Source organism: Pelodiscus sinensis, chromosome 21 (assembly GCF_049634645.1).
Source record: "Pelodiscus sinensis isolate JC-2024 chromosome 21, ASM4963464v1, whole genome shotgun sequence".
Taxonomy (NCBI): domain Eukaryota; kingdom Metazoa; phylum Chordata; order Testudines; family Trionychidae; genus Pelodiscus; species Pelodiscus sinensis.
Window position 1 is genome coordinate 20,785,487 of NC_134731.1, and position 22,534 is coordinate 20,808,020.

The 22,534-nt window shown below is 43.8% G+C and overlaps 1 protein-coding gene across 3 annotated transcripts in view; it reads left to right on the forward strand.

The window, feature by feature from the left end:
- Positions 1 to 22,534, forward strand: part of CALN1 (calneuron 1) — a 319,581-nt gene that overhangs the window by 139,406 nt on the left and 157,641 nt on the right. For all 3 annotated transcript variants that reach the window (XM_075905109.1, XM_075905111.1, XM_075905110.1), the window contains one exon: positions 13,988 to 14,131. In XM_075905109.1, the coding sequence (XP_075761224.1) occupies positions 13,988 to 14,131 (144 nt within the window). The remainder of the gene's footprint in view (positions 1 to 13,987; positions 14,132 to 22,534) is intronic.

The following is a 22,534-nucleotide window of genomic DNA, read 5'->3' on the forward strand; positions in this document are numbered from 1 at the left end:
TTTCTGCTCCATTTTTGACAAGCTCTAGTAATTATTAAACTTATTTATTTAGACATCTAAGGATACAAAATGGGCAACTTTTAGATCATTTGTTTTTGCACCGAAGCCAAGGAGACTAGCTACAGGCTGAACAAGATAATTTGCTAAACCACGGGAGGACCATAATGTCTAGCAGCGTCACCAGCACTTCCCCTGCTTGCTGGGCTCTTAGAAGACATTGAGGGGTAAATTAGAGCTAAATAACAGCACAGAACACGTGAGACTGTGGGAAACTTGGCCACACCCATGATATCTAAAATCATGCCAGACCACGGATGTTGGCGGACTAGAGAGTGCTGGCTAGAGAGGTTCAGCCTGTAGTGGCTAGTGTCAGGGATGTAGGATTGCTACCAATGGTACAAAGACAGCAATAATCGGATAGTGATTAGTTAGTGTTTGACGTGGTCGATAGTTGCAGTGTAATTACAAATGTATTACATGGATATTTATAACCTATGAAATATATTGAAACCATCTGTGATGCTGAGGTTAGCTAGCAAGCAGTGATTGCCCAAGTAGAATTTGTTTCACAGAATTGTGATGCACTCTGAATCAGTCCATGCAACAAGAAATAATGAGGATTGCCTCTAGTTATCAATCATATAGACGTTTCCTGTAAATAAATGTACTGCTGAACTGTAGGTAGGAAAGTTCAGGAAGTTTTAAAGCAAAACAATATCCAACATCACCAAAACAACACGCTGTGTGCAGATTTTTCTGAAATGAGGTGCATTGAAAGAAACTGATTTAAAGTAACTCATGTATATGGAGAAGTAGCTTTTGACTCACTCTTCATAGATTCAGATGCAGACCAAGAGAATTAATGACTTGCTAGACTGGATGTCAAGTAAGGAGTGGACTATGATAAATGTCTACTTCCATGCCTCTCACAAAGGCCGTGTCCAGACTCAGGGGTTTTTTCGGGAAAAGTAGCCTTTTCCCGAAAAAACTTCCCCTGCGTCCAGACTCAAGTCGCGTTCTTTCGAAATTATTTCGAAAGAACGTGGCTTTTCTTTCGATGGCGGTAAACCTCGTTTCACGAGGAAGAACGCCTTCCTTCGAAAGTTCCTCTTTCGAAGGAAGGCGTTCTTCAATGTAAAGAGGCCGTCTTCGAAAGAGAGCATCCAGACTCGCTGGGTGCTCTCTTTCGAAAAAGTGGATTTTTCTTTCGAAAGATCCGCCTGCAGTCTAGACGCGATCTTTCGAAAGATGCTCTTTCGAAAGATGCTTTCGAAAGAGCCTCTTTCGAAAGAAGCCTGCAGTCTAGACATAGCCAAAGAGAATACAAAAATGCTTATTTCATCTGATCATTCTTTTCTTGATCCCAAAGGAATCTGGGATTTAATAGAATTGCCATATGCTACCTAATAACTAAAACTATAAGGTGCAGATATTAAATGCAATCAGAGAGTGAAAATTAATTAAAAACAAAAACCCTTGCATGCTCAAATAACTCTGAGAAATGAGCACTGTACCCTTTAGCACTTGGAGAACATAAATCAACAGTGGGGAAAAAATACCAGGCCTAACCATCATGAGCAATGTGTTTTGAAAACAAACCAAACAGAAGCTGAAGCAAACATACACAAAACCTGTAACCTTTAGAGAAGATTGAAAAGTTTTGCCTTTCAGTACATGTTGCTCTTTGAGCCAGACTCTCTGGTTTTCTTCTGAAATGGAGACGCTTCTTGGTTAAGTCACTACAAAACCTGCACCTGGAAATTAATATGGAATTGCACATTAAAATCAGTCAATAAAATATAAATAATGAATCCCACCCTAGAGTTCTTCCTGCATTAGTACTTCTTTAGTCCTTCCCTCTCCTGAATTACCTGTTTCATGCTGTTTGTTCCCTAGTTCTATGATTTTGCATTTTTCCAGCGGAATCTCATTTTTGTTGTTTTCAGCCACCAGTCTAACCTCTTTTGCACAGTGTTATTTCTTTATCAGAGGGGTAGCCGTGTTAGTCTGAATCTGCAAAAGCGACGAGGAGTCCTGTGGCACCTTATAGACTAACTGAAGTGTAGGAGCATAAGCTTTCGTGGGCAAAGACCCACTTCGTCAGATGCATGTAGTGGAAATTTCCAGAGGCAGGAATAAATATGCAGGCCAGGATCAGGCTGGAGATGATGAGGTGGATCCAATCAAGGAGGATGAGGCCCACTTCTAGCAGCTGATCTGGAGGTGTGAATTCCAAGAGAGCAGAAGCTGCTTTTGTAGTTAGCAAGCCATTCACAGTCTTTGTTTAATCCAGAGTTGATTGTGTCAAACTTAAAGATGAACTGTAGCTCAGCAGTTTCTCTTTGAAGTCTGGTCCTGAAGTTTTTTTGCTGCAGGATGGCTACTTTTAGATCTGCAATTGTGTGTCCAGGAAGATTGAAGTGTTCCCCTACAGGTTTTTGTATGTTGCCATTCCTAATATCAGATTTGTGTCCATTGATTCTTTTACGTAGGGACTGTCCTGTTTGGCCGATGTATATAGCAGTGGGGCATTGTTGGCACATGATGGCATATATTACGTTGGTGGATGTGCAGGAGAATGTACCAGTGACAGTATGGCTGATCTGGTTAGGTCCTGTGATGGTGTTGCTGGTGTATATATGTGGGCAGAGTTGGCACCGAGGTTTGTTGCAAGGATTGGTTCCTGAGTTCGAGTTATTATGGTGCGGTGTGTAGTTGCTGGTGAGAATATGCTTCAGGTTGGCGGGTTGTCTGTGGGCAAGGACCGGCCTACCTCCCAAGGCCTGTGAAAGAGAGGGATCATTGTCCAGGATGGGTTGAAGATCACTAATGAGCTACAGTTCATCTTTAAGTTTGACACAATCAACTCTGGATTAAACAAAGACTGTGAATGGCTTGCTAACTACAAAAGCAGCTTCTGCTCTCTTGGAATTCACACCTCCAGATCAGCTGCTAGAAGTGGGCCTCATCCTCCTTGATTGGATCCACCTCATCATCTCCAGCCTGATCCTGGCCTGCATATTTATTCCTGCCTCTGGAAATTTCCACTACATGCATCTGACGAAGTGGGTCTTTGCCCACGAAAGCTTATGCTCCTACACTTCAGTTAGTCTATAAGGTGCCACAGGACTCCTCGTCGCTTTTGTTATTTCTTTGTCCTTAGACTGAGTGGCAGAAGAGCAAGGCATGTTTCATCCTTCGGTCTTAAAGCTCTTCACAAGGAAGTTTCAATGGCATTATTCCCATTTTACAGATGAATTAACTGAGGCACAAAGAAAGGCCATTATTTCCAGTATCACCCTCAATAATGAAAGTTTCCTGGGTCAGAGCTTGGTCTACATTTCCACAATTAAAGTGCAGCTGTCGCAGCACCTTAAAGTGAAAGTGTGGCCATGGCAGGAGCACTGAGAGAGAGCTGCCCCAGTGCTCTGTGTAAACCACCTCCACAGGAGGAGTAGCTAACTGCACTGGGAGAACAGCTCCCAGCACTGTAGCCAGGTTTACACTGGCCATAGTTGCATGGTTAACTGCACCTCTGCAGTCTACAAGGTCTGTTCACAGGTGCCCATTAAAGTCTCAAATGCCAGCCATCACCTCTCAGGCCAGGTCTACAGTAGGGGAGAAAGTAGAACTAAGATACGCAACTCTAGGTATGTGAATAGTTCAATTTACCACAGCGTCCTCACATTTCCCTTTCAAAGCGCCATGACACTGGCTGCGTGACCACCTCCTGCCCTCTCCAGACAATAGCTCTGTGACCGTCCCCTGCCCTCTCCAGACAATAGCTCTGTGACCGCCCCCTGCCCTCTCCAGACAATAGCTCTGTGACCGTCCCCTGCCCTCTCCAGACAATAGCTCTGTGACCATCCCCTGCCCTCTCCAGACAATAGCTCTGTGACCGTCCCCTGCCCTCTCCAGACAATAGCTCTGTGACTGCCCCCTGCCCTCTCCAGACAATAGCTCTGTGACTGCCCCCTGCCCTCTCCAGACAATAGCTCTGTGACCGTCCCCTGCCCTCTCCAGACAATAGCTCTGTGACCGTCCTCTGCCCTCTCCAGACAATAGCTCTGTGACCGCCCCCTGCCCTCTCCAGACAATAGCTCTGTGACTGCCCCCTGCCCTCTCCAGACAATAGCTCTGTGACTGCCCCCTGCCCTCTCCAGACAATAGCTCTGTGACTGCCCCCTGCCCTCTCCAGACAATAGCTTTGTGACCGTCCTCTGCCCTCTCCAGACAATAGCTCTGTGACTGCCCCCTGCTCTCTCCAGACAATAGCTCTGTGACTGCCCCCTGCTCTCTCCAGACAATCGCTCTGTGACTGCCCCCTGCTCTCTCCAGACAATCGCTCTGTGTCCGCCCCAAGCCCTCTCCAGACAATTGTTCTGTGACTGCCCCCTGCCCACTCCAGACGCTGGCTGTGTGACCCCCCTGCTCCTCTGGCGTCCTCCAGCCAGCACTAGCGCTGCTCACCAGCAGGGTGCCTCATACCTGCTTGGCTGTGGCTCTGCTTCCTCGGAAGAGGATCTAGTTAACTTGAAAGTGGAAAACCTGCCAGAGCTATTAACAGAACCCTGTACCTGTGAAAGAGCCATTCAGATGGTAATGAAGCCATTTAACAGGCATTTGTCAACCCCAAGTCTATGCTGACAGTTTCTGAATTTACTGTGTTAGTTGGCATGACCCTCATTTAAAATTTGTTTTAAAAATCTGTCATTAGTGTGTTGCTGAAGATTATAAAAATTATGTCTTTCAAAAATGGCAGCAGTTTAACAATACTGCGCAGGGCTCCATAAATCCTAAGAAACAACAAATAGTCTAGTAGCACCTTAAAGACAAACAAAACATGTCGATGGTAGCATGAGCTTTTGTAGGTACAACCCACTTCTTCAGATGACAGGAGTGTAGAAGTCCAGAGTAAATAAGGGAGAGGGGGGAAGGGAGGGAAGAAAGGAAAAAAGAAAAAAAAGGAAAGAGGAAGAAAAAAAGAGACAGTGAGTAGATAAGCTTCAGAGGGGTAGGCGCGTTAGTCTGTACGAGGAAAAACTAAAAAAAAAACCAAATAGTTTACTAGCACCTTAAAGACCACGAGTACATCTAGACTACAAGCCTCTTTCGAAAGAGAGCATCTAAACTACAGCCAGTACTTTTGAAAAAGTGAGCCATTTTTCAAAAGAGAGCACCCAGGCAGTCTGGAGGCTCTCTTTCGAAAAAGCACAGTTCGCGTTCAATAATGCCTTTTTTCAAAAGAGCACTTTATTTCTCGTAAGATGAGGTTTTTGATTGACTTTTGAAAGAACGCAGCAGCAGTCTAGATGCAGGGGAAGTTTTTTCGAAAAAAGGCTACTTTTTTCAAAAAAAAACCCTGTACTCTAGACACACCCTAAATAGTTACAAGAGGCTGATAAGAACTGTTAGTACCTTCTGTGTTCTAATTAATTCTGATTAACTGTGCTACCATCTGTGGCTACGTCTACACTGGCATGAATTTCCAGAAATGCTTAAAACGGAACAGTTTTCCGTTATAAGTATTTCTGGAAAAAGAGCATCTACATTGGCAGGATGCTTTTCCGGAAAAGCCCTTTTTCCGGAAAAGCGTCCGTGGCCAATGTAGATGCGCTTTTCCGGAAAAAAGCCCCGATCGTCATTTTCACGATCGGGGCTTTTTTGCGGAAAACACTACTGTGTTGTCTACACTGGCCCTTTTCCATAACAGTTTTCCGGAAAAAAGATTTTTGCCCGAGCGGGAGCAGCATAGTTTTTCCGGAAAAGCAGCTGATTTCTTACAGTAGATCGTCAGTGCTTTTCTGGAAATTCAACGGGCCAGTGTGACAGACAGCAGCTGATTTTCCGGAATAAGTGGCCCAGTGTAGACACAGCCTACATGTTTTGTTAGTCTTTAAGGTGCTACTAGACTATTTGTGTTTGCGTGCATGTATGTTCACACATCAGATGTTTGTAACTTGGGGAGTGCCTGGAGACAGAACATTTGGTTAGTCCCTGGGCCTGTAGCATAACAGGCTTTTGAAGTGTCCATATTTCTAAGGTTTCACATCTAAATCAAACACCGTGACTCAATATTAAAATCCCAATATACTCAAACTGCCACCTTCTCTTCATGTGTATGTATAGTGCCATTTGTGTTTTCTGGGTTTGGGAGTTGACAACGTATGTTGGACCTGAAGGCAACAGCCGTACAAAGTGGTGCTAAGTAACATACATGGGAATGGGAAAATACAAATCCCTAGTAAAATGTGAACATATCCCTCCTCAATGCCTGCACAGAACTGCTGAGAATAAGCGCGCCCCCATTGGTGGCTTCTCCAGAAAGGTTAGGTAAGAGGTTTCTCCCTTCTCTGTCAGTGTCACTCCGTGCTGTACCTCTCACCACTATCTGGCCCTTATTCTTCTATACTATTGTTATGACTAACACAGTCGTATAATTATGATAGTACTTAGGAATAAGCTTTTTTTGTGACGGTACTGCCTGGTATGCAGTACAGGCACTGCCAGTCAGAGCTCATCTGGAAAGAACAGAGCATCCTGGCACCTCTGTACGCAAATGTCCAACAGTCAACTGGGCTGCGCGTCTTAAAAGGGCTGTGACTCTTAAACGGGCAATGCCGGCCCAACCCTGGCTTTTTTTTTTCTCAACAACTTTTCCCTTTGTTTTTTTCATCAACTTTCCCCTTTGTTTTTTCTCAACAACAAAAAAGGCACTGGGAACAAGCCAATATGGGGGCTACATTGTGGTAAGCACTGTACAAACCCCAAATAGTAAAGAATAGAGCTGAGCAAATAATGGAATATTCAGTTTGAAGACCGAGATAAAAACTCTGAAAAAAGAGTCTGGTTCAAATTGAATGAAACACGACTTTTTTTTGAAAAAGAACTGCTCAAACAAAAAATTTGTTTTGAATCAACTGAAACATTTTGGGTCAATTAGAAATTATTTATTTTTTTAAATGTATTTAGTGTTTTGATTATGATTTGTCATTTTTTGGAATGAAAATATTTTGGTTATGATTTGTCCATGAGTGGCTATTTTTTACTGTTTGAGTTTTCTTTTTAATCTGGCCAAATCTGGAGTCAAGGTTTTGAGATTTTCAAACTACAACATTGTGATATGCAAAAGTCAAAACTAAACATTTTGAAGTGGATGAGATGATTTTTTTTTATTTTTTAAAAATTTTGGCTATTTTTTTCTGTACAGAATATTTCATTTAATTGGACCTAAATTTGCAGAGCATTTTGGAGCATGGAAAGATGCATTTATCAACCACAATCTATTTGTTGAAATATATTTTGCTCTGCTCTAATAGATAGTCCTTGTCCTCAAAGAACCTGCTGTTTAAATCAATTGTTTTCAACCAGTGGATCGTGGACCCCACAGAGTCTACAGCCTATGTCTAAAATTTCCAAAGGCATTCACACTTCCATTTGAAATTTTTTAGTGGTCTGCACATGAAAAAAGTGTGAACACCACTAGTCTAAATAAAGGAGCTCTCAAATTTTTCATAGAGTGACCAGCATAGAGTAACAAAAAGGGAGACCGAACCGTATGATCCAAGATCAGCTCCACCTCCATTTGGGAACTTCTGTTCCGTCCCCATTAACTATGGTTTTGGTGTTCTATCCCCTTTAAATAGTTCAACTATTGCTGAAAAGGAATCGGAGCCTTGTGACTTTTAAGGTAGGTGGTGTGTCGAACAGTCTGTTGGAGAGCAGAATCAAAGAGTGCTACAAAGAAAAAGATGTTTAAGGGAGGGTGTTACATACAGGTATACAAAGGTGGCACTTCCTGAGGTAGTACTTTGAGTACAACCTATTTATAGCTCCCCAAATATACTTACACTTGGAAGTTCTATTTATAACCATGAGTGAAAATAGTCATATTTGGAGTCAGAAGTTGATGTTTTAGACTCTGTGAAAAGTTCATTTTCCTGAAGGCTGTGGATCGCTTGAACTGAGGTTTATATAGGGATTCTGATCCAGGCCCTGATCCAGCAAAGCACTTACGCATGTAAGTACTCCCAATAGAATCAATGAAACCTGCCATTTGTTGGGATTAAGAAATCCTACATTGAAGTCACTATATGAATGCAGATTATTCACCTGTTTAAGAGCTTTCACATTGCAGCTTGCAAAGTTTTCTGAAGTTAACACCTGGCATTTTCCTTTAAAAAAACATTCTTTTAAAAAAACGTTCCCTGTCATATTTTTAGATCTGACTGCTTCTTTTTAAGCTGTCAAAAGATCATTCTTTTTTCAAATGAATGGATTCTGCCGTGATATTTACTGTGTTTCAGGTTTCAGCCCAGCATATGAAAACAGATATCACTTGAGGTGGCAATGTCTAATGGGATTCATTGCTACTCCAAAGGCATTATGTACTGAAATTTCCAGCTGTGCTTGATTTGAACAGACTTGTCGTCACTTTGAATTATTATGATTCCCGTGCAAGAGTGAAGGTAGATACAGGGTAGCATTTATCTTGCACTTATGTATAAAGAATCCATCGTTAATTCCTGTAGGAACAGCAAATATAGCTATTAGAATCCTAGGCTGGAAGAGACTTCAGGAGGTCATTGAGTTGACCCCCTGCCTAAAACAGGACCAATCCCAACTCAGTCATACCAGCCAGGGCTTTGTCAAGCTGGGACTTAAAAACCTCTAGGGATGGAGATTCCACCCCTTCCCTAGGGAACCCATCCCAGTGCTTCCCCACCCTCCTAGATGACATGCATCTGATGAAGTGGGTCTTTGCCCATTGAATCTTATGCTCCAACACTTCAGTTAGTCTATAAGGTGCCACAGGACTCCTCGCCGCTTTTGCACCCTCCGAGTGAAACAGTTTTTCCTAGACCTCTCCCACTGCAACTTGAGACCATTACTCCTCGTTCTGTCACCACCAAGAACAGCCTCTCTCCATCCTCTTTGGAGCCCCTCTTTAGGTTGTTGACAGCTGCTATTCGGGCAGACTGTTCTTAGGATGTATGTACTATTAAACAACTAGGCTGTGTCTACACTGGCATGAATTTCCGGAACTGCTTAAAACGGAATACTATTCTGTTTTCAGTTTTTCCGGAAAAGGAGCATCTACATTGGCAGGCTGCTTTTCCAGAAAAGCCCTTTTTCCGGAAAAGCGTCCGTGGCCAATGTAGACGCACTTTTCCGGAAAAGAGCCCTGATTGCCATTTTCGCGATCGGGGCTTTTTTCCGGAAAAGACTACTGGGCTGTCTATACTGGCCCTTTTCCGGAACAGTGTTCCGGAATAAGGACTTATGCCCGAGCAGGAGCAGAATAGTTTTTCCGGAATAGCGGCTGATTTTGTACAGTAGAGCGTCATTGCTTTTCCGGAAATTCAAGGGCCAGTGTAGACAGCTCACAACTTATTCTGGAAAAGCGGCTGATTTTCCGGAATAAGTGGCCCAGTGTAGACACAGCCCTAAACAATGCAGTACAGGCAGTCCCCGGGTTACATGGATCCGACTTACATCGAATCCCTACTTACAAACGGGGTGAGGCAACCCCGCACTAGCTGTTTCCCCCCCGCAGACCAGGGAGACGCGACGCTAGCGCCCTCTCCCCAGCAGACCAGGGAGACGCGGAGCGGCTTTTCTCAGCAGACACCTCAGCTTGAGAATAAAGGACTGAGGGAAGTGAGGTGTGGGAGAATAAAACTGAGCTCTGGAGAAATGTTTGGCTAGAGTTTCCCCTACAATATGTACCAGTTCCGACTTACATACAAATTCAATTTAAGAACAAACCTACAGTCCGTATCTTGTACGTAAACCGGGGACTGCCTGTACTATTAAACTTGTGTCCCGATGGCCGATGGCTGCCAGAGGAGGGACAATGATTTTTTTTAGAAGTGTGATTTTTAGACCATTCAGCAACACACTAATGCAAAATTTTAAAATAAATTTTAAACTCAGGTCCTATCAACTAACACAGCAAATTCAGACACTGACAGAATGCACCTGGAGCTGGTAAATGTCTGTTAAATGGCTTCATTACCCCTTGAATGGCTCCTTCAGAGGTTCAGGGTTCTGCTAATAGCCCTGTCAGGCTTTTCCATGTGTGAGTTAACTGGATCAGTGTTTCTCAACCAGTGGTACGAGTATCCTTAGGGGTACTCGAGAGAAGTCTGGGGGATACTTCAACACAACTACCGTATTTTCCGGCGTATAGGGCGACTGGGCGTATAAGACGACCCCCTATCTTTTTAATTAAAAGATAGGGTTTCATCTTATACGCCAGCGCCCCTCCGCCTCCTTTGCTCCCAGTGTCCCTGGTCTGCTGGAGATGGTCCCCAGCAGACCAGAGGCACCGGGAGCAAAGCCGCCAGGAGCGCCTGGGCTCCCCCCCTCCCACCCCGCCGGAGCCCCTCCGCGGCTTTGAAAACCTCGGGGGAAGCCGGCGGGGGGGGGCATCCCAGGCGCGCATGGGCTGCCCCCCCGCCGGAGCCCCTCCGCGGCTTTGAAAGCCTCGGGGGAAACCGGCGGGGGGGGCATCCCAGGCGCGCATGGGCTGCCCCCCCGCCAGAGCCCCTCCGCGGCGCCCCCACTCCGGAGCGCCTGGGATGCCCCGCCGCCGGCTTCCCCCGAGGCTTTCAAAGCCGCGGAGGGGCTCCGGCGGGCGGGCAGCCTATGCGCGCCTGGGATGCCCCGCCGCCGGCTTCCCCCGAGGCTTTCAAAGCCGCGGAGGGGCTCCGGCGGGGGGGCAGCCCATGCGCGCCTGGGATGCCCCCCCCGCCGGCTTCCCCCGAGGCTTTCAAAGCCGCAGAGGGGCTCCGGCGGCGGGGCATCCGGCGTACAAGACGACCCCCGATTTTTGGGGGATGTTTTTTAACTTCAGAGGTCGTCTTGTACGCCGGAATATACGGTATTGGAGAAAACAATTTGGAGAAAACTGAAATTTTGTTTTAAGTTTTTCAGCGCTTTATTAGTTTTCTATTTTTTATACCCAAAAATGTCATTGCTTGCCCGGTGATGATTAAGTTGTTTAAACAAATGTGTTGCAATGGTAGAACATTTTTGAGTGTATCTGAAAACTGTAGGTCCTGGAGATACTTGTAATTTTTTAAAAAAGGAGTACATTATAAAAAAAAGATTGAGAAACACTGAACTAGATCCTCTCTGGAGGAAGCAGAGCCACAGATCAGGGATAGAAAGAGGTAGGTGAGTGGACATTAAGACCCAAGGTGCCCAACTGTGCAACTGTGTCTTCTATGTGTGTGTAAGGATGGCTCTGATTATGGGTCTGATCAAGTGCCCACTGAAATTAATAGGACTTTTTCCTTTGACTTGAGTGGTTTTTTGGATCAGACCTTGTAAGGGTGACACATAAAAGCTGATTTTAAAACCAACCAAGCAAACAGGATAGTATACGGTGGCATCTTTATAGTAGAATGACAAGACAAATGCCAAGTAGATTTTGTCAAAGCTCAGTGTCACTCAGGAGTCTGTGGGGCGGGAGGGCATTGATTGTTGTTCCCCGGAGACCTTAGCTAGAGCTCAAGACACCCTTGGCTGGTGGAAAATTTTCCCATGAAACTTTATGACAGAACATTGAAAGCCAAACACCTAAAAATGAACATTTAAATTTTAGCTGAAACTAAAATATCTTGAATCACATACAACAGAACTGTGTAGCACTTTAAAGACTAACAAGGTGGTTTATTAGGTGATGAGCTTTCGTGGGCCAGACCCACTTCCTCAGCTCATCACTTAATAAACCATCTTGTTAGTCTTTAAAGTGCTACATAGTTCTGTCTTTTGTTTCAGCTACACCAGACTAACATGGCTGCATCTCTATCACTATTCTTGAATCACATAGGCTGCCACGATACCTCATACCAGTTGTTTGGTGAGCTTGTGTCCTCAGTATCCTCTGTGGGCTGCACGCCAACTGCTTTTTGTCGGCCATGACACACTGGGGCCATGGCACTCACATGCTATACAACTTCTCCTCCGCAGAGGAATCATGGTGGATCATGACCTCTCGAGGTCCCTTCCAGTCCTAGTATTCTATGATATTCTATGATTCTATGAGAAATGTAGTCTGACCAGGTAGCCCAGTCTATGGGAGGACAAAAGCATGAGACACCTGGGGTATGTCTATACTGTAGGATTCTGCAGATATCCAGAAAAACTTTCCCAGCAATCTCCAGAATGCTACATTGTACAACTAAGTACGGAGTAGGAAGTTGTGAAGAGTCGCCATCCGCCTTGGAATGCCCCTTGGCGACCTATGTGGGTGAATACAATGTGGGTACTAGCAATATTGATGTTTGTTCCATGCCTCACCTTATGGGAATGTGCATTGGGCTCCTCTGGGGTTCCTTGAACTATTCTCCTTCAAGAGATCATCAGAAAGTCTGTGGATCCCCTGGCAGAGTTTCCTGGAGTCCTCTGCCTTCTTGTGGGTTTACTACTGAATGGTATATTATGGCCCTGGGCAAACTGATTAGTCAACATCCTTACAAACAATGCGCCAGTAAGATAAACCTCACTGATGACATGTTAAATAAGGAATGCCTGTGTAACCTAGCAGAGATCATAAAGAGCTGGCTGATGTGAGATTACGGAACCTGTTAATAGCTAATTAGCTCCCTGAAAGGTGTTTAATGAAACATCCTATGTTTTCATTCCAAATGCGTGTTAAAAAGAAAGCTGTTTAACAAAGCACAACAAACCACACAACCCGGTCGGAAGTAGGAAGGCTTCCCAGCTGGCTGAGACTCCAGAAATGACACGAACCAAAATGCCCGGCATTTTAAGCAGTTATCACCAAGTGGGGAATTTAATGGTGGAGCCTCAGTGTTAAGAAAGCCCCAAAGTATGTGAAACTTGGATACCCATCAGAGCCCTCCAGGCACTGGTGGAACATGGTCTCTCCAAGAGAGGGAACTGGTACCGAGCTGTATGGCAAAGACAGACTTGGGGCAGGACCATCACCTTTAAAACAAAAACCGTATCAGATGTCAAACGCTGAGCCGGCGTTGGGAAGAATGATGGATGATTTCTCGGGTTCTCATGGCATTTTTATTGACCGGAGGCTGTTTATAACAGTAAAACAGTCATAAATTAGAGGAATGCCATGGAAAGAAGTAGGGGGCTGGAAATTGCCTGGAGGTGGCTCAGAAGACATACATCAGGATTTATCATGCGAGAAAGAAAATAAATATTTAGGGCTTGATTTGGGAGAGATGAGTCTTCTATGAAAGGCACCTCACTGCTGGAGGTGAACATCTCCTATTTAGGTTGGTGGAACTTTGTTTAATAGTGGAGAGATACTGTCCTGATGCCTCCTTACAATGTGGGGATGTGGGTGACCTCGTGAAAGGGTCACGCTTTGGTGTGAATTTACAGGGTCGCGTGCCTAGGTTTTCTTAAACTGTGACAAGGTCATGGATTTATTACCCTGCGTGTATGATGGAGAAAAATCATCTACCTTACAAATATGCTGGCAGGTTTACCATGGTTTTTTTGGAAAAGCACTCAGTCCATTTGATGAAATAGTGTATTATAACTCAGTGCTGCTGTGATGATTATAATTCTAGAAACGTAGGAATAGCCACACTAGATCAGAACAGTCTACCCAGAGCAGTATCCCATTTCACACACAAAACTCAATATCAGATGCTGCAGAGAGATTCAGAAAACCCCCAAATAAATATTTCTGCAATAACTTGCCTAGGGACAAATTACTTTTGGACTCCTAGTGGTTCTCTTATGTGGGTTAATAATATCTATCTATCTATCTATCTATCTATCTATCTATCTATCTATCTATCTATCTATCTATCTATCTATCCCTGTAATAGTCACTAGAGGTTTGTTCTTTTATAACTGTATCCTGATTATTATTACTGGAACATTAACAAACATCTCGTTGATATCATAAAAAGAGATGTATATTCTTTGTTTAGAGAGGTTAATGCCCCATGACATTATTTCACCCTTCTTTTCTCCCTTATTACAGAAATCCGTGAAGCCTTTCGGGTGCTGGACAGGGATGGGAATGGCTTTATCTCCAAGCAGGAGCTGGGAATGGCTATGCGTTCTTTGGGATACATGCCTAGTGAGGTGGAATTGGCAATTATCATGCAGCGCCTGGATATGGATGGTAAGTCATTGTTATCCTTTGAATAAGAGTAGGGGGAAGGGATGTTAAAAAGTGTTTATTTTTGCAAACATGTAATTGCTGAAATTTACAGTGGTTCCACATTTACACATGGAGGGGCCAACACAGTGCCAAGTTTTGAAATAACCCGCTATTCCAAAACATCCTGTACTCCTCCTGGAATGAGGTTTACAGGAATGTCGGACTAGTGAGTCCATTATATTTCGAAATCAAGGGCTTGCTGTTAAGATGCAGGATAGCTATTTCAGGATACCTCCGCTATCCCAAAATAGCATTGCAGTGTAGACATGGCCTTAGCGTGTATGCCTGCTAACCTGAAAGGTCAGCTATCAGAGAAACAGTTTGTTTCCTGTGATGGTTTTTTTGGTTTCTTTTTTCAAGCTCTCTTGTGACAAAAGAGCTTGGGGGTACTGCTGGGGAAGGAGTTCAAGTGTTTCTTCCTGGTTTTCAGGGTTTAAATTACTTGATGGTGGCAGGTAATTCCCCAAATCGGTGAATCTGTGACTCTGGGGAGCCTATAGAGGCAAGGTATTTAAGGTCTCTTGCGGGCCCCCATCGGCTACACCCGGAGTGGTAGAGTGGGGATCAACCCTGACAGGTGCTCATGAAAGGTGTCAGCTGATAACCCAGGAAACTGAAGCCCTTTATTCCTTCACGAAGCAAATACACAACAGGCACAAGCTTCCCTGCATTGTCCCTTCTACATGACTCTACCCTGACAGATCACCTTTGGGAATGAGAGAGCAGCTCCGTTTCCAAAACCCATTCTAATACTGGGCTTGTCTGCTAGGCCAACTAGAGGAAGCTGTGGTGGTAGTTTTGTGGATGCTTGTTCACTGGGAATTGGACTGAAACCGCTAAACCTGTTTAAGTCACTAAACAAATACCAGTTGTGAGGATTTTTTGGTTGTTTCTGGGCTGCCTTTGATCTTGTGATCTTGCCCTGGAATGCTTTGTAGCCCATAATCCATATCTTGAACAGTCCACTCCTCTGAGCAATCCAGTCCTTTATAAGCCACAATGTAATTCTGCTTCATCATGCATAGCTTCCAAAGTCGCTATTGGTGGAGGCTTTCTCATGCTGTGTCTGAAATGTGGGAGTTTTGATGGGCAAGGCTTTGAAAAGGATGGAACAAAGCCCAGTGGAGAGATTGCCTTCAAATACTCACTAACATATAATAAAAGAAAAGGAACCCATTATTAAAATGAACAGAGAAAATGGACATCAAGGCTTTGAATCCATGGGGGACTCTTTTAGCTGACGTACATCTGCAATCGGACTAGCTCAGAAAAAGGAGCTAGCTTTCATGTGTTTTTCAAGTTGTAAGTCCAAAATGTAAATTATTTTCTAACGCCTAAAACGTGCATCTAGGCTGGACTACCATCCCTATCAGATTCCAAGCCCGATTTCTAAAGCAAAGCAGCATAGGAACTAAACTTAGTTGTTCTCTGCTGTTTCTGCAAAGGCACAAATAACACCGAAAAATGTGTACAAAATAGGTCAAAGCCAATTGGACAACATTATTGTGTATGTAGTACAAATATATTAATCACATTAGGCTGCAGGAAATTTGGGTTGTTTTTGGGTTTAGGGTTTGATTTTTATTGTGAAATCTTTCTTGTCATCTAAACAAGTTTTACGAAGGAAGAACATTATACCTCTGCAAATATTAAGTCGAGAGCGTTGATCTCTTCAGCGGATATGCTATGGACAAATACACACTGCTCTTAAAGAAACTTTGCTCCTTATTACAAGTGTGTGAGTGCTGTGAAAACCTCAGATGTTTCCTAGGTTTAGTTCATATGCCGCTTTGGTTTAGAAATCGGGCTTGGAATCTGATAGGGAAGGGATTTCTGGCACTGTCTGTTTCCAGACAGATGCACTATGGTCACAGACTTTCTCATTCTCTTGTGATTAAAGAGAGGGGGAAAACACCACTATGGAATGTAAACGAACACAATAACCTTTCTATAGAATGTTCAGATTATTCCATAGAATTCTATAGCAGGGAGTGAAATCAATAGAAAATGGATTCCCTCGGGTAGATTTAAAAATTGGTGGAAATGTTCTCATTCTTTAAAAAAATGTCAGTGGTTTTTAAGAGAGTTTCTATAGAGCATTATTGTGTTGACCCAATTAATTTTTACTGGATTTTTCCATAAGGGTGATTTTGCGTTAGCTTCTGCAAAACCCCAAAGCGACATGGGATAGATTCATACACTATTTTAGCTGAGCCCCAAGTTTTTAGTATGAAGAATGATTTGGATAATAACTCCAACTCTGGCTCATCTCCAGTTATTCTTGATTCCCGGGAGCTGTGGTGTGCTGACATTTCTACTTCTAGTACAGCTGGGATCTGATAGGTGCAGAGGTGACATGAAAATGTAAAATATTGGGAAGAGGAGACTAAATTAAATGAACTGCTGAGACCCATGACAAAGTTTCAATAGGAGTTTTGCATAAAGAGTGGTACAAGAATCTTGCAGCTGAGCCAATTCTCCCATGCCTAGCTAGCTTTTCGAGCTGTGGGGTTTATGATTAATTATTCATGTTTCTAAGGTGCCTATTTTCATAGTAGTTTGACAGAAGGGTTTCTGGATTAGACCCCCATGCATGTGATGTGAAGGATGAATGGACTCAGAGTTTAAAATGAGAAAAACAAAAATGGAAAGGTGAGTAGGGAAAATTCTTCAGGCAGTACAGGAACTGGGAGACATTATGAGGAGAATTTATTTAGGCTGCAGATTGAGCGGACACAATGCAGCTCAAGGTTTTCTTTCCTTTAATAGATTGCTCTTTTCTGCAGCTTATCTTGAAATATGTAATGAGAATCTGAAGCCATATAACTAGCTTCCCTTTCTGTTCCTTCCTGCGTGAATGGTGATTATTTGGTCCTCTGGGCTACAATGGAAATTGACTTTTCTGGCCGTTGGATGAGGCTCTGTACTTGCAGATGCAGACCTAGCCAGCAGAATTTCTCTCTGTCACATTTTCCTGATGAGGGATGCATCACTTTGTCGGGGTAAAGCCAGACAACTGAAGCTCCTGGCAGTGCTGTGACTGTCTTTATCTCACCTGGGATGCCAGGATCTGTGATAATTCATTACGTGCAGTGTGCAGTCATAAGACCCCCCCACAGTATGCAAGAGCTACGGATGAGACAATAAAGCCTCTGTGCATTTGGGGGCATATCACTGATAAAGATATGATGTGCACATGGATATGTTAGCCAGATGTGTGCTCCCTCCTTCCCCCAGTAGGCTGATGACAGTTATACAATTGGCAGTAATTTATAGTCTGAACCAGTCTGGACAGACCTAGTACAAAGAGAAGGTATTGATCAGATAATAACTTGGAAGTGTATTTGCATTGCAAGATGGTAGAGTAAGTGTATGTGCCTTGCCTTACTTAGCTGACAAACTGATTACAATGATACAACCAGAATCAGGCAGCATTTCCATTCCTGAATGAACCGCCTTTTGCAAGGGGTTTGAGAGTGAGAACTCAGCTCCTAACAATCTGTTTGGGGTGAAAATGAATAGAAGCCTTAGGCCCAGGAGCAAACTTGTCTTACCCAGATTGGATGTCTTTGCGTTTATAAAGAAGAGCACCTGCATGAATTAAGTGGACAGTTTTGAATGGGTTGGCACTCACCCTACCCTAAAGTAACAACAGCATGTTGCATCTACATTGTCTCTAAGGGTTCCATTGTGCTTGACAGAGAAAGCAACCAGGTGTCCTGATAATAACAGGACCATCCTAAGAGTAGGGCAGGGGTCCCCAACGTGGTGCCCGCGGGCACCATGGCACCCGCTGGGGCATTTATGTGCTCCCACGCCGGTGTTTTAAAACAGTGGTCTTCAAAGGGGGTGCACAAGACTATCGGAGGGAATGCATGCTGCCGTGCAACAGCTGAGAGGGGAGACGCTGGTTCGCAAGACATCCGTGCATGTGCTCCCTCAGATGTCTTGCGAACCGGGTGTCTCCTCTCTCAGCTGTTGCGCGGCGGCATGGACTCCCTCCAGTCATCTCAAGCCCCCCCTCCGCACAACAGCTGAGCGGGGAGTCGCCAGGTTTGCAAGACATCCAAGGGAGCACATGCGTGGCATGTTCAAACACCCGTGCAACAGCTGAGAGGGGAGATGCCCAGCATGCCGTGACGTCATGGCCTAGGACTTTAAATTTTAAAAACGTGCAGCCCAGATCCAGGCCCGGCACGTGGTCTGGAATCACGGAAGCAGCTGGAGCCGGGCCCGATCACAGACTCAAACTGGAAGGCGGAGGTGCAGGAAAAATAGGGGGAAGGAGTGAGAGAGGAAGGGGTTTGTGTTGAGGGGAGGGGACAGGTCAGGAGAAGAAAGGGGAAGGCACCAAGGTACAGCGTGTAGGAGAGATAAATGCCAGAGGGCCAAGTGGAGACAACGAGGAAAAGGGCAGGAGGGGAGGTGTCAGTGGGAGGGGGGACAGGGTGATGCTGGGAGAGGAGAGGGTAAGGGCATTGGGGGCTAGAGGGCGGAGGGGAAGGTGCTGGGAGAAGGCTTGAAAGAAGGGGTGGGCATGAGGAAGGCCGGGATGGAGCAAATCATGTGTGAGGGTGCAGGGGCATGAGGGGAACAGGGGCAGAGGATGGTGGGGGGGTGGGCATCGGGAAAAGAGGGCAAAGGGAACAGGGGCAGTGAGGGAAGGAGAAGGCACCAGGTTCCAGGAGGGTGCAGGTTCCAGGGGATTCTGGGGTGAAGCAGAAGGGCAGACACCTGCAGGGGAGGGACCAGCACCAGAGGAGAGAAGCAGTGCAGGTGTGTAGAGTGAGGTGTTAGGAGAGAGGATGAGGAGGGGTAGCTCACATGATCAGAGTGGGGCTACTGGAGGAGTGGGCACTGGGGGAGAGAAGGGCTGGTGGAGGTAGCAATACAAAGTAACAATACAAAGAATATTTTAATTAACCATAACTGGCTATCTACGGTAAAGTAAGAATAATAAATATATTTGGACCAGCAGTTCAACAATGTTTTACTTTTTTAAAATAAATAAGATGAAAACTGTTTATTATATTTATTTTGTAAAAACTCCTTAATTTTTCTTATAGGTAGATAGATAAAAAAGAGCAAATTCACATGGTAAATTGAATTTACCGAATTGAGTAATTGCCGAATAATTTAATTAATACCTTCTACATGTAAAATTACCTTTTTTATCTTATGGATTCATATATTATGTAATATTAAATATGATGTTTTTCCTATTATTTAATGTACAAATACAAAATAAGCCTTGAAAAATTGTTGGCTCCTGCCACACTCTTCTGAAAACATGAATGTGCTATTGGCCACAAAAGATTGGGGAACCACTGGATTAGGGTCTTTTTGTTCATATGCAACTATACAAAAAGAGAAGTGCCCTGATTTTCACACTTGATATCTGATTATTGACAGATTATACAGAGATCACTTCCTATCCCACTGAAAAGCAGCTACCTCTGGGGTTATAAGGTGGCAGTTGTTTAACAATGTGAAGTGTAACTACATAATACAGGAATAAAGGAGAATTTTATATCCAACTGAAAAAGCAGACAGAATTTAGGATAAGTAGAAAATGCTGGTAGAATTCAAAATGGGAATGGTAATTATCCAAACTAGAATTTGACCTGGACCTCTCTTTAATGCCCATGAGTTTTCTTGTTTCCTCTGAAAAATGTTAATGCCAGAAGCCCAGTGCTCCATAATGCCAAAAGAACTTCTACTAGTGGACTGAGTTTTTCTCTGGAGGTTTCCCATCTAGATGCTGAACTAAGCTGTCTCTTTCAGCTTGCATGCTCTAACTTAGATCAGCTGCAGTTTAGAATCATCTGCAGTGGCACACTGAAGCATATATTGTATTGCACTTTCTCAGAAGGATTCTTATGACATTTAGAACAGAGAGAGAAGTTTCTCATATAGCTCATTATCTCTTGAAATTGACTTTCAGTTGTGAATCATTCAATTTGGCCATAGTGTAATGATTTATTTTGAATTGCAGTTTATTTTATTGGGATTGATTATGTCCTGGGTATTCTTGCCACTTACTCTGGAGGAAAAAAAAAGCTTTTTATTTTATTTTTGCTCCTTATGAATATATTACCCCACAAAATAACTGCATTGTAGAAATGTGTAAGCATCTCGTTAATTCATTAAAAAGATAATGAGATAAAAACCTCATGGTAGAACTCTTTACAAGTATAAAGCATGTAACTATGGAGACTTAGGTGCAACAGATGTGATGATGGCAAGCATGTGATGGATATGAATAATTTTTTGCAGCAGTGGGCACAGTTGACAGCAGATGGGAACATCTTTGGGATGAGATTAAGATAAAGAGATGGTGGTTAGTAAAGTACAGAACTCGAACTGATTCACAAACCCACAATCTCAATGAAAGTAGTTGGTGTCCTTTGGCTTTCTATAGGTTGATTCTTCTGAATGAACATTATTTAGAATCTTCTGGGGGTAGCTGAGTTAGTCTATACAGCATAAACTTAAAAAACAACAAATGGTCTGGTAGCATTTTATAGACTAACAAAACATGTACAGGCAGTCCCCGGGTTACGTACAAGATAGGGTCTGTAGGTTTGTTCTTAAGTTGAATTTGTATGTAAGTCGGAACTGGTACATATTGTAGGGGAAACTCTAGCCAAACATTTCGCCAGAGCTCAGTTTTATTCTCCCACACCTCACTTCCCTCAGTCCTTTATTCTCAAGCTGAGGTGTCTGCTGAGAAAAGCCGCTCCGCGTCTCCCTGGTCTGCTGGGGGGGGGGGGGGGGGGGCGCTAGCTTCGCATCTCCCTGGTCTGCTGGGGGGAAGCAGCTAGTGCGGGGTTGCCTCACCCCGTTTGTAAGTAGGGATCCGATGTAAGTCGGATCCATGTAACCCGGGGACTGCCTGTACATGGTATGTAGGGGGAGAGCTTTGGTGGGCACAGCCCACTTCTTCAGATGACTGGAGTTTTGAGTTTTGGATGTGCAGACCCAAAATAAATAGGGGAGAAGGGAAAGGGGGGAATGAAAAAAAAGGAGTGGGGTGGGAAACCAGGAGAAAATATCAAGGGAAAAACAAGTAGGCAGAACTGGTAACCTATAATTACCTAAAGATTGGATAGTAAAAGAAACATATAAGGATCATAGGATAGCATTTAAATAGGAAGGGTACTAATGCTAGAATCTACACAAAGAGCTGTTGACACCTTCATTGAATGTTAGGTTCATAGTGTCCCAGTCATCCATTATCTCGATTGAGGAGGTCTACAGTGTGAGAATTGAATTTGTAGATGAATTGTAATTTCAACGCTTCTCTGTGTATTTGGCTTGTAGAATTGGTTTATGACAAGACGGCCACCTGAAGATCTTTTAAGGAGTGATTAGGTAGATTGAAGTGCTCTCCAACTGGTTTCTGTATGTTCCTTTTACGTATATCTGATTTTGTCCATTGATTCTTTCCCATAGGGACTGTCCAGTTTGTCCAATATATATAGCAGATATATTATTATCTTGATATATTATATTAGAATGGACTTGTTTTCTATTATAGGGAAACAAACTGGATGATGTGTATCCATGCTGCTGCCCTCCTATGGATGGCATTGGAATTGCCCATTTGAGTGTCATCAGCTCTGTAGTGCCAACAGAGACAGTCTTAACTCAAATGGCAGAGACGGGCATGTTCAGAGCTATAAGATCTGAGTTCTGTCCCTACTCTGGGATGACAAGACTTCAAATTGTCATGGTTTGTGCAATGGTGACTATCATGAAGTTCCAAGTGGCTGCACATTTAGGCTACGTTTACACTGCACATTAATTTCAAAGGGTATGTCTACGCTATCCCCCTAGTTCGAACTAGGGAGGCTAATGTAGGCATTTGAAGTTGCAAATGAAGCCTGGGATTTAAATATCCCAGGCTTTATTTGTATCTTCTTGTCCGGGCACCATTTTTAAATCCCCTTAGTCCGAAATAACTGCCCGCGGCTATACGCAGCAGTTGAACGTTAACTCAGACTAAGTCCTTAGTTCGAGTTAACTGTTACACTTCATTCCACAAGGTGTAAGGACTTAGTTCGAGTTAATGTTTGACTGCCGCGTGTAGCCGCGGGCAGTTAGTTCGGACTAAGGGGATTTAAAAATGGTGCCCGGACGGGAAGATGCAAATAAAGCCCGAGATATTTAATCCCCGGGCTTCATTTGCAACTTCAAATGCCTACATTAGCCTCCCTAGTTCGAACTAGGGGGCTAGTGTAGACATGCCCAAAATAAGCTATTCCGGAATAGTTATTCCTAAATAGCTTATTTCAAAATAGTGTGTCTACACTGCAGGGAAGCCTCAAAATAAGTCTGAGGCAGGATTCTAATGTAGGCACA